Raw genomic sequence first — 12322 nt, 5'->3', positions numbered from 1 at the left:
GAACTCACTATGTAGACCAGGCTGGCCTTGAACTCACAAAGATCCGCCTGCCCCTGCCTCCCGAGTGCTGGGATTAAAGGCATGCGCCTGAAAATACACATTTTCTTAGAGAGGAGCATGCTAATGACCTCCCCTCCTTTTTGTCTGATGGACTTCTCTGGTGCATCCTAGATGCTCCTGTTTTCTTACTCTGTGTCTCAGGAGTGAACTTGGAGGGGTGAAGGAGCAGGAAAAGTGAGGACACTGCAGCTCAGTCCAGCTCCTCCTTCCCACGCTGCCTCCATTTGATGTAGGGGGGATTCCAGAGGCCGGCCCTATCCTGCTTCCTTCAGCCTGGGCCTTTCAGGACTGTGGGAGCTCTCCTGGTGACTTGGATGCACACCAAAGTTTGGCTTAGTCATTCCTTACCCTCAAGAATCTCCCCCAGAATCAGTCCATAATGGATGCCTGCAGCCATCACTTTGACTTTTCGACTATTACTCGTACCCCTATTACATAGTCTTCCCTTCACATCCATTGCGAGAGGTCCTCTGTGGGCAACAAGAGGTTTAGGGGAGGGGGGTGTTCTCTGTGCAAACTGGGTTGCTGTTCAGTTTTCTCTAGTTTTTATTTAGCCTTACGTATAGATCAGATCCATTCCTGCACATTCAATTGCGTATTGGTTTCCAGAATATTTGCATATTCATTCACATTCTCATTCTCTCTCTTTCTCCCCGCTTCCTTGTCTTGTTACTGTGGTTTCAAGAAGGAAGGCTGCCTTCATGAATCAGAAGTCTATATAGTTTAATTCTTCAACATAGACTTGTATCTCAGATGAGGACGTTGGTGCTCATCAGTTGATTCGTGTACCTGAATTACTAATAAAATGTCACAACCTGCATTTGTGCCTCACAGCTGGATTCTTAACTGCTCTGCCTACCACCTCACTGCAAAACCAGAAGTTAAAGCTTCTTCACTGAGAGAGAATTTCATAGGTTGTAGGATACAAATAGATGCAAAACAAAAAACAAACAAAAAAAAAACCAACTCTACCAGGGGGATTAGAGCAATTGGTAAATTCTACTAGAGTCCAAGAATATAATGGCATTGTCTTACATGAATTAGAAACTGCTCATGCATGTAAAGCCTATCAACTGTTTCACTGAACTGATGGCCTTTCAGGAGAACTTCCTGAAACTTTCCTTTTAGAACAGCTAAAATGTCGTTTTCAGAACAGTCCCATTTGTTCTGCTCAGTTGAAGAGGGAAATACACACATGTAGCTAAGGGATTCTCTTAAAAAGTGGACATTTTCACACAATAGCCCAAGATTTAGGGAAGGCTCATTGTAATCAAAATTACACTTGGTACATGGCTGCTTCCTGCTAGGATCTGGAGCTAATGTGTCTACGCAGTCCACTTCCTGTTCATTGCATCCTACACCAAATAATGTGACAAACCAGTTTTCTGTTAGGAGAAGAAATGATCCTATTCAAATTCAGAACCATATTGCTATGGTTTGAATAAGATCATGTATTGGAAACTTAATCCCCAGTAAAGAGTTGGGAGGGAACCTAATAAGTGTCAATTAAGCCCTCATGAATGGACTCAAGTCACCATTTCAGGAGGCTGTTTTATAGGATTAGACTTCATACTCTTGTGTGATCTCTTGCCTTTCCGTCTTCTACCATGGGGTGATGTAGCAAAAGGCCCTCACTGGGTACTGATACCTTAACACTAGATTTCCCAGCATCTAGAACTGTAAGAAATAGCTTTCTTTTTCCTTGAATTTCTTTTTAAAGTTTGTTTTTGAAGTAGGGTCTGATGTAACCAACCCAGGCTGGCCTCAAACTCACCATATCACTGAAAGTGACCTTTAAATCCAGATCCTCCTTTCCTCCGCCTCAGGGGTGCAGGGATTTTATAGGCACATGCTCTTAAGCCCAGCTAGAATGCTAGAATTCTTTTCTTTATAAATGACCACTCTGGTCTTCTGTTATGACAACATGAAATGGACTAACATACCTGTACCATGTCACTTCCAGATGATTCTGAAGTAAGCCTTGATTTCAACTTCGTACCCTTTGCAAGGCTTAACAGTGTATCTAGGTCCATTCTTGGTGTTCTACCTAGACTGTACCATAAGATTTCTTCATCCTGCTGACAACTTGTAAATTATAGAAGCTAAGTATCATTTCATCATTGGTACAGTGCGGGGGGAGGGGGGTTAAGAGAAAAAAGAAAACATTGATCTTTAAGGCTGTGATCGATTCTTTTAAATCACCTCCCTCAGCTTCTGAAAATGAGAGAGTTCATTGCATTTCTCTTTGCATCTTTAGATCTGACAGAGTGCATGTGGTCAGCACTCATTTTGTATTCTATCTTCCTCACATATAATCTGTTGTAGATCTCAAATGTTAAAAATGAAAGAGTCTCAGTTTTCTTTTCTCATCTGTCAAATGGGTACATTACTATTTTTAGTTTATTTTTATTTTATGTGTATGAGTGTTTTGCCTGTATGTATATAAACACATCCATGTTGTGCAATGCCCATGGAGGTCAGAAGAAGGCATTGGATCCCCTGGAACTGGAGTTAGGGATGGTTGTTACCAGCCATGTGGGTGCTGAGAGCCAAACCTGGTCCTCTGGAAGAGCAGGCAGTGCTCTTAGCCACTGCACCATCTTTCCAGCCCCTTCCATGAAGTTTTTAATCTCTCTAGATGACTCCTGTTTGCATGGCTCCTGGCTGCAAATGGCACAGATGGTTCTTTTTCACTGGGTTTGCATGGATTCCTTTGAGGTTGGCAAAGGCATCCCTCTGGAGAAGCTGTAAAACTGTCCTCAGAACCCGCTCTTACCCTTTCTTCATAGTTTAACCCTGACATTGTAACATAGCAAGCCAGTTTTGTTATCTGTGCTATGTCAGGGTTTATGCTCCTTCCCAGCACCCCTTCTAGAATTTTGCCCATGCCTCTTCATTTTCAGACCCTTTATTCCTCATCCTTATCTGGGAAGATACTTGAGCCTAGGGAAGAAAGGCATGCCTTTAATCTCAGCTAGCCTGGTCTATGTAGCTAGTTCCAGGCCAGCTGGGGCTACAGGGAAACATTATCTCAAAAAATAGAAGAAGGGGGAATTTTCAAACTTACAGATTACATATAAAACTTATATAAATAATCACCTCATAAAAGAAGTTATTTGAGAGACAACTCTGGTTACTTTTTAAATTTTATACACAGAATTCGATATGTTTATGTCCTGTGCAAGCTTTTATACATTCCTTACTGTGAAGCTTGCCTATTTAAATACAGTTTTTTCCCTCAGAACCTGAAAGGAAATTTAAATTTCAAAGAATATATTATTTGATAGATTTCATAAGTTTGGCACATGTAAATTTACCCATCCCAGAATTTTGGGGGGCTTTGTACATGTTCATGTAGGTGTGTGTATGTGGGCATGCATGTGGCAGTCAGAGGTCTTCCTCAATTTCTCTCCACCTTAGCTCTTTTCAAGAATTTTTGCTTATGTAGATGTCTGTATGTCTTTATGAGTGTTTACTCCTTTGTGAAGGTGCCCACAGAGGCCAGAAGAGGGTGTCAGAGTCCCTGGAGCTAGAGTTACAGGTGGTTGTGAGCTACTTCTAATACATGGGTATTAAGACCTGAACTTGGGTGCACTTGTGTGGTGAGTGTGGGTGGTGGCACCCCTTTAATCCCAGCACTCAGGAAGCAGAGGCAGGTAGATCTCTGTGAGTTCAAGACCAGACTGCTCTACATAGTGAGTTCCAGACCAGCTGGAGCTACAGGGAGACCCTGTCTCAAAAAGGCCAAAAAATTTTTTTTAATTAAAAAAATATAGAACTGAACTTGGCTCCTCTGGAAGTGCATAAAGTGCTCTTAACCACTGAGCCATCTCTCCAACGCTTTCACCTTATTTTTTGAGACAGGATTTCTCAGAGTTCCAGGAATCTGCCTGTCTCTGTAATACCCCCATACAAACCCTGCTGCCTGTAGCAGGCTGGAGTTACAGACCTGGGCCACTACTCTTCAGCTGTTTACATGGGTTCTGGAGATTCAAACTCAGGTCCTCCTGCAAGGGAGGCACTTACCAACTGAGTCATCTCCCCATTCCCCTCCCACTTCTAGTTTTTAACAAATACCCTCAAACACTAAAGTTTCCTTTTTCAATCTAATAGTGTACTCTTTAGCATGGCCTGGGATGCAGGACACTGTGAGCTTTGGAATGGTCTTCTCTGCATCACCTCCTGAGGTCTGATGCCAACCAAACATATGACCTACATAGGCTGTCTCCTCTGCAGAACCTATGTTTAATTCAGACTCACTAGGATGACTGAAGGAGACATATTCATGTGACATATAACATTTCAGTTATATGTCACATGGGTTATGTATGCAATGGTGGTCCCCATAAGATTATAATGGAGCTGAAAAACTCCCAACTTAGTGACATTGTAGTACAACAAGTTGGTGATGCTACCTAGCATAAACACTAGTAACATAAAAATACAGCAACAGCATATGTCTGGTTTGAGTTTGCATAGGCCTTGGGAGGAGGTCTAAATATGATTAAGATGTAATATATGAAATACACAAAAATTCAATAAAAAATATATATTGAGGGGGATGGAGAGATGGCTAAGCGGTTAATGACTGCTCTTGCAGAGAACTCGGCTTCGGTTACCAGCACCCACAGGGCCGCTAACTGTCCATGACTCCAGTTCCAGGAGATCTGACGCCCTCTTCTGACCTCCTTGGGCATTGCACAACACGGATGCACTTATATTGTGCAAGCACTACATTCATACACATAAGATAATAAAAATATTTTTAAATAAATTAAATTAATCTATATTGAAAAAACAGAAGAAATACAACATATGCAGTTATATACATTTCATAATGTTTGACAGTAAGTGGCTTCATTACTCATTTATATATTTACTATAGTATGCTTTTTCGTTCTTGTTTGAGACAGAATCTTACACGTAGACCTTCGCAGGCTGGCCAGACTCTCACAGAGATCCAAGTACTTCTGCCTCCCCAGTGCTGGGATCAAAGGCATGCACTGCTATGCCAGCTTTAGTTTGCTTTTATCATTTCAGAATTAACTCCTTGTATTCATCTTAAAAGATTACTGTAAAATAGTGTGCCTTAAGGCCAGGCATGGTGGCTCACACCTTTAATCCCAGCAGAGGTAGGCAGATCTGTGAGAGTTCAAGTCCACCCTGATCTACATGGTGAGTTCCAGGCCAGCTGGGGCTACAGAGAGACCCTGTCTCAAAAAGAAAGAAAGAAAAAAATAGTGTGCCTTGTGGATCTCAAATTTATCACTATCCCAAGGCCTTCCCTAGTGACTGACCTAAATCATCCAGGTCTGGGAGAGTACCCTCTGTGGTGTTCCCATAACAGCAAAACCACCTAAAACCACATTTCTCAGAACATATTCCTGTCATTGCATGAACTCAAAGTTTTAGTGTATTTTACCTTAGAACTTAGTTTAAATTTCTGATTTAACTCTGCCACCCAGGGCTCAGAGACCATTGCGGAAGAGGGGGTGGAAAGATTATAAGAGCCAGGAGTGATGGGCGATCACAAGGAAAGTTTTCCAGGCAGCTGGGAACTTGCTCATACAAATTTATAGCAATGTGACAGCATGCACAAGAATCATGCAGACTCAAACAAAATCCCAGCATAGAAGGGGGGAAATTGGAACGAAGCACCAACCTTAGCTGAGAAACTATTGGTAACCAGTGACTACTAGGTGAGGGAGGGAGTGACACTAGATAGGTTGACCAAGCTTCAGTAGATGGACACACAACAAGGGACATTTAGGGGACACAACTTGGCTCAGCAGGCCTTAATATATATGACAGAATGCATGAAATCCAGTGGAGGTGCTGGGGGATGCAGACAGGGGAGGGGGGATCTAAAATTGATCAAGATATATGAAAGTCACAAAAATTCAATTAAAAAATAATATAATATAATAAAAAATAAATTTCTGATTTAATATTTGTTGCAGTTTGCATCATACCAAAAGCATTGAGCCATAAGCCAAGAGACCTGGACTCTCAATCTGGCTTTGCCCCTGGCTGACTACTCTGAGGTGATCTTAACCAACTAGTTTCCTTCCAGGTAGAATGAGTGTGGAAAGAGCCTCAGGGGTTCCTTACAGTCTGAAGCCTCCCTGGTGCTGTGCTGCAAGGAAGAGCTCCTGAGGAGACACTTGCCCCACGCAGCACACCGGTTATCTGCAGGGCTGGGTGCTGATCCTGTGACACCTTTTCTCACATGACTTCTTGCTGCTCCTCCAGCCTTGCTAAGGTAACTTCTCAGAGGCCTAGCCTCTCCCATCAGCTCTGTGCTCTGTATTTCAGATGCCGGGATCAGAAGAGTCCCAGGATGTGGGCAGCACTGAGGAAGCCAAGGGGAACTTAGACAGTCCCAAACAGGGCAGCAGTAAAATGAAACTCAAGAGCCGTCTCTCAGGTAAGTGGGAATTCTGCCTGTGCAGCCTGGAGACAAGCTTGCAGCCTCAGGAGCAGAGAGGTGACCCCTTTAACAGGATGAACACTGGGGATGGCATGGCCCAGGTTGGCCTTCAACGCACTGTGTGTCCCAGGCCAGCCTGGAAATCATGATCCTCCTGCCTCATCCTCCTGAGAGCAGAATTTATAGGCTTGCACCACCACATCTAGTGAGATGAGCCTTTATCTGCTTAAAATCTCAAAGTTGTTTTTCCTCAGCTGAGGCATGTCCTGGCATAGCAGCTCCATTAAGCCTTGCCTAACCCAGTGCATGTTTTTATTTGAACCATAACCAAGAGAATGTCAACATGTCTGTGTGTTTCTGTTGAAACTTCAGTTTTCTGAATGTTTGACTCATTTGTCTGAATGGGATTTCAGGTGACCCTTTCAGTGTGGAATCTCTGGGGGCCCATATTCTCAACACATACTTCCCCCCAAACTTTTAGCCAACCAGAAAAAAGTGACAGGGGAACTTTATCTCATATCAAATTTGCATCTCAGCTAAGCAGGAGAAGTGGAAGATGGGGTTGTAGCTCTCAGAACAGATAGATTCCATATTTTATGCTTCCCGGGCACTTCCTTAGAGAACCCAGATTGCTCTGAGGGAGAGGATAAGAGACACAGATGACTTTCATGCATCCTCAGCACTTCTGCCTTAAAGAGTGCTTTTTTCCATAAAAATAAAATTTCATGGTTGTATTGATACAAAGATACGCACTGAAGACTAGAGAGATGACTCAAGTGGGTAAAGTGAGGGGACCTGAGTTCAGATCCCCAGCACCCATGTAAAAGCCAGGCATGGCACACATCTGTAAGCTGTAGCACTTGGGGAGGAGGGGCAGGGACAGGCAGATCCTAGGGCCTCACTGACCAGTCAGTTCAGCTGAAACAGTAAGCTCCAGGTACAGAGAGAGACCTTGGTCCAAAAACTAAAGGTAGAGAGCAAAAAGGAAGACACCTGGCATGGATCTCTGGCCTCCATATGCATGTGCAGGGGCAGGAGCAGCTATATACATGTGCACATACACCACACACAAAAAGAGCAATGTGGAAAGCAATAGAGGAAACCACCAGAAACACTGACCTCTGGTTCCCTAACACATACACACCACGTGCAAAAATAAATAAATGGTATAGAACAATAGAGGAAGACACCTGGCATCCACATGCAAGCGTAAGCATGCTTGCAAACACACATGCATACACCATACATATACACAATATACACTGGATTCATTATGATCTGTTACTGTTAATAGCTCAATTTTTCCTGCATTTAAAAAAGCAATTAAAGGGGTCTGGAGAGATGGTTTAGTAGCTAAACCAGCTACAGTTCTTGCTGAGGACCCAGGTTCAGTTCCTAACACCTACATCAGGCAGCTCACAACCACCTGTAACTCCAGTTCCAGGAGATCCAATGCTCTCTAGGTTCCATGGGCATCTGCCATGAATAGTGCATATTAACTCACCCAGCCACACATACATACACATAAATAACAATATATTTTTTAAAGATACTGGGGCCAGAGGGATGGTCAGAGGTTAAGAGCACTGTTTGCTCTTGCAGAGGACCCTGGGTTGGTTCCCAGCTCCCATGTGCCGCTAACAATCATCCATAACTCCAGTTCCAGGAAATCCAATGCCCCCTTCTGGCCTCTGTGGGTATTGAAGGACATGGGTGCATTTACATGCATGCAGTCAACACATCATACATATAAAAATAAATAATTTTTTAAAGATATTACTGCCATTTAACCTCAATACTTGGGAGACAGAGGCTGGCATATCTCTATGGGATTCAGGCGAGCCTAGTGTACATAGTGTATTCCAGCTGGGGCTATAGGAAGATCCTGTCTCAAAAACAAAGATAATAATGCATTTTTATGAGTCTCTAAATGGGACATGGGCTCCGGCACAGTGCCTACTGGCCTAGAGGAGGAGTTAGCCCTGACTATCCACTCATGATAGGCATCTGGGATGGGAGACAGAATCAGGCTTTTAACACTTAGCAACCTTGGGCTGGATTTTAACCTTCCCCAATTTTTACTCCCACGCCTGCTAAAAAGAGGTAATACCCTAACTTTGAAAGGTTAGGCAAATTTTATTTATTTATTTCTTATTTATCATGTGTATGTTACATGTATTCAGTTGCATGTGTGCCATGGAGGTCAGAAGACAATTTTCTGTGCTGCCAGCCAAGAAAACCTCCTCCCCATTTTCCCTCTGCTGAGTTCATTCTCAAATAAGATAGTAGCATCTGACCTTCAAGTACATCGTTTTTAAGCCCTATTAACAAAATTATTTTGTATTTGTAATCAAGAATAATTAGAGTTGTGTTTAAATGGGCCTTAATGATTGAGTTCTGGCAGGAAAGAATGACTGGAGGCCGATAGAGACTCCATGAGAATTTCCACCTGGAGACAGCTTCCAGTCCTCCAGAAGGACGGAGAGACCCCTTTAGATACTGGAGCAGAAGTCACAAGATCATAGAACAGGCCTGGTCAGCTGTCTTGGCAGAGTTGTTCTGTACCTTCTAATCAGTCCCCTGGGAGGCTCTTGGAGCTTTGAGGTGATACAGGGACCTTTGAAACTATTGCAGTTACATTCCTTATTTTATAGATGTGATCAGAGTAGTTAAGGAAATTCCAAAGGTCACTGAGTTGGAGCCCAGAAAACGATCTACCTTCCAGACAGTTTTTCCCACCCCTCGCTTCCTGGGGATCATGGAAAGAATTCTGTTTCCTACCTTGTCTGAGGTTTTCTAGATTTGGTGTAGTTCAGGGACTTTGTTGATGTGTGATTTACTATGTGGAACCAGCAACACATTTGGCTGATGGTCAATCCAGGACTGGCCATTGTATGCCACAGAGGGATGTCACCTTCTTGTAGCTTCTCACACTATCCACATCTGTGATGTCAGAAAGTACATGCACATATTAGCTGGGACTGCCCTTGAGTTTTCTGGGCCTCAGTTTCTTCATCTGTGAAATGAGGGCTCCAATGTGCATTCTTCCAGTAAATTTGAAAGCCGTCTATGTACCCAGTATTTTGAAAGACCAATGAGAGGATGTGTTTGGCACTGCCACTCCAAAGAGTGATAGCAGTGGGCCCGTCCCTCAGAGTGGCTGCACTGTTTTTACTGTTGAAGTCATTAGTGTTATGTTCGTCATGGTCATTTTTATTTTCATTCTTATTGTTCTTGCCTCCTGCCCTCTCCAAAAGGGAAAAATGTTTGAATGGGTTCAGGCAGGAAGGCTTGCTTGAGAACTGTTAGTCTCAGGAGAGGCAACCCACACGTACACACAGTGATGGCCTAGATAAGGCACACACATACATGAGGAACAGTGACTAGAAGTATCTCTGAGTTGTGGTGCTGGGAGGAGGCATTCAGAAGCAGCAGGATAAAGGAGGGCAGAGACCTTGGCAGGATGTAGTAGAAAATGGGAGACCGATGGTCTAGACATGGAGGAGAGGAATGGGAGATTTTCCAGACAATAGGAAAAATGATGAAAGAAGTTTGGGGCAACCAACTGTTTTTAATCCTCTACCATTTGAAAGAAACAATAAAATCTGATGGCAATAATGATTCAATCCAGCAAAGCTTGGCAAGAGTGAATGGGGGAACGACAGTAGGACAGGAGAGGAGATGGAGGAGGACACACCTTTTTTTTTTTTTTTTTTTTTTGACAGACAGACATCAGGATGGAGCAGTGTGGGAAGAGATAAGACTGGGAGACATATTGACAGGCTTAAGGAGCTGGGGAGCTGGGCTTTGATTCAGTGCTGTAAACTGCATTCTAAAGACATTTGCATATAGGAGACTTTAATGTGATAAACTCCTGACTTGTCTATCCTATAAATTTGGATGATTGTTTCTTATTTTTCCTGAATGAGTCACTGTGGTATTCACGTATCAGGTTTTATCAATAGAGCTACCGTATGTGGTTTTTCTCCTGTTGATGACAGGAACCTCCCTGTCAATGCAGAAGGAATTTTCTTCTCATAAATCTTATTCAGATGAGTAAGCATGCCAAGAAATATTACTCTGGCATGAATTACTAGGTTATGAATTATTTAAGTGAGTGTGAGGTTCCAGCCATTACCATGAGGGTTTTGCCCAGTCTGGCTCCAAAATGACTAAAGCAACATCACCTGTCGTTTCATGGAACGTTTTTCCGCTATTCTAACCCCAGTCTTCATTGATGCATGATTTCTTTCTTGCCAGCAGGGCCTTTCCTTTAATTTTGGTACTTTTAATTTATCCATGTTAGTCTCTTAGGTTTGTGATCTTTTTAAAAATGCTAAAGAATTTCAGATGTCTGAAAACCTACTTCACACAGTCAAGCCTTTAGTGATCCCTTAAAACATTAACTGTATCAGGAGCTGGGTGTGGTGGCAGATCTTTGTGAGTTCAAGGCCAGCCTGGTCTACATAATGAGTTCCAGGCTAGCTAGGACTACAGGAAAACCCTGTCTCAAAAAAAGGCCAAAAAAAAAAAAAAAAAAAAAAAAGAACATTAACTGTATCTGAATTACATCGCTCTTAAAAATTCATTTATATTTTCTTTTTTTATTAAAATTTTTTATTGAATTTTTGTATATTTCATACATAAAATCATCATTATACCCTCTTCCCCTTCCCCTTTGACACCCTTCCATAGCGCCCCCCAACTGGAGTTCATACATTCTGTCATTTGTATTAAGGCCTATTATATAAAGTTAGTGTTCTGAGATGTCCCTCAGTGCAGGTTCATCCACTGGGGTTTAGTCAGCCTGTTTAGAGTCTCTTCTTCAAGAAGATCAGCTCTTCCTTACCCAGCAGTAATCAACTGCCAGTAATTCTTCGACTAAGATTGGGGCTTGCTGTTCGTTTCCTCAGTTCTGTACTGGGTTTTTGCCTGCCTAAGTTTGCATGGGTCTTGTACATGCTGACACCATTGCTATAGGTTTGTATGAGAAGGGTCCTGGGTGTGCCTGTAGGACTGTTTCCATATGGTCATGTACCTCCTCCCTGGCTCTTACAATCTTTCTGCCCCCTCTTCCACAATGGTCCCCGAGCCCTGGGTGGGTGGACCTCAATACAGGAGTCCTGTCCAAGGACCCATACTCTGCTGACTCTTATTCTCTGCTTTTGGGCCATTTGTGGCCTTTTGTGTTCCTGGCCCTCTGTTGCACGAGGGAGCTTCATTGATGAGAACTGAAAGCTGCATTAGTGTTCTCTTATCCCTTGTTCCTTGTTCCGTGAGTCTTAGGTATAGAGGTTGCATCCTAGATGTGCCACTTATGCTTGGACAATTCACAGAGAATCTCTATGTGTGACCAGTGGTGTGATTCTGTAACAATCTCTGTCTGTTGACAAAGAAGCTACTTCAATGAGTGGTCACTGGAATACTTGTTTATAAGGATTTGGTGCTAGGATTCACAAATAAGGAAGAACATACATCTTTTGTTTATCTGAGTCTGTGTTACTTCACTTAGTATAACAATTTCTAAATCTATCCATTTACCTGCAAATTTCATTATCTCATCTTTCTTTGCTGCTGAGTAGAATTCCATTTAGTAAATATGCCACATTTTTGTTAACCACTCATCAGTTGAGGGACACTGTGATGGCTAATCCTGGGTGTCAACTTGATTGGATCTGGGATTAACTGAAATGAAAGAGATCTTCTTGATTGGATCATCTAAAGCTGGAAGACACACCCTAAATGTGGGTGTTACCTTCTGATGGCAGCTGGTATAAAAGGCCAAGGCAGAGGAGAACACCAGGCTTCATGCTGCTTGCCTTCTCTCTCGCT

General features: G+C 42.8%; 1 protein-coding gene across 8 annotated transcripts in view; it reads left to right on the top strand.

Moving 5' to 3' along the window:
• The window catches only part of Pdzd2 (PDZ domain containing 2), a 434448-nt gene that overhangs the window by 361478 nt on the left and 60648 nt on the right, over positions 1-12322 (top strand). For all 8 annotated transcript variants that reach the window (XM_029564752.1, XM_029564743.1, XM_029564732.1 and 5 more), the window contains one exon: positions 6376-6487. In XM_029564752.1, the coding sequence (XP_029420612.1) occupies positions 6376-6487 (112 nt within the window). The remainder of the gene's footprint in view (positions 1-6375; positions 6488-12322) is intronic.

Source organism: Nannospalax galili, unplaced genomic scaffold, assembly GCF_000622305.1.
Source record: "Nannospalax galili isolate Female #2095 unplaced genomic scaffold, S.galili_v1.0 scaffold150, whole genome shotgun sequence".
NCBI classification, from domain to species: Eukaryota; Metazoa; Chordata; class Mammalia; order Rodentia; family Spalacidae; genus Nannospalax; species Nannospalax galili.
This window is presented reverse-complemented; position numbering and strand designations above follow the sequence as displayed.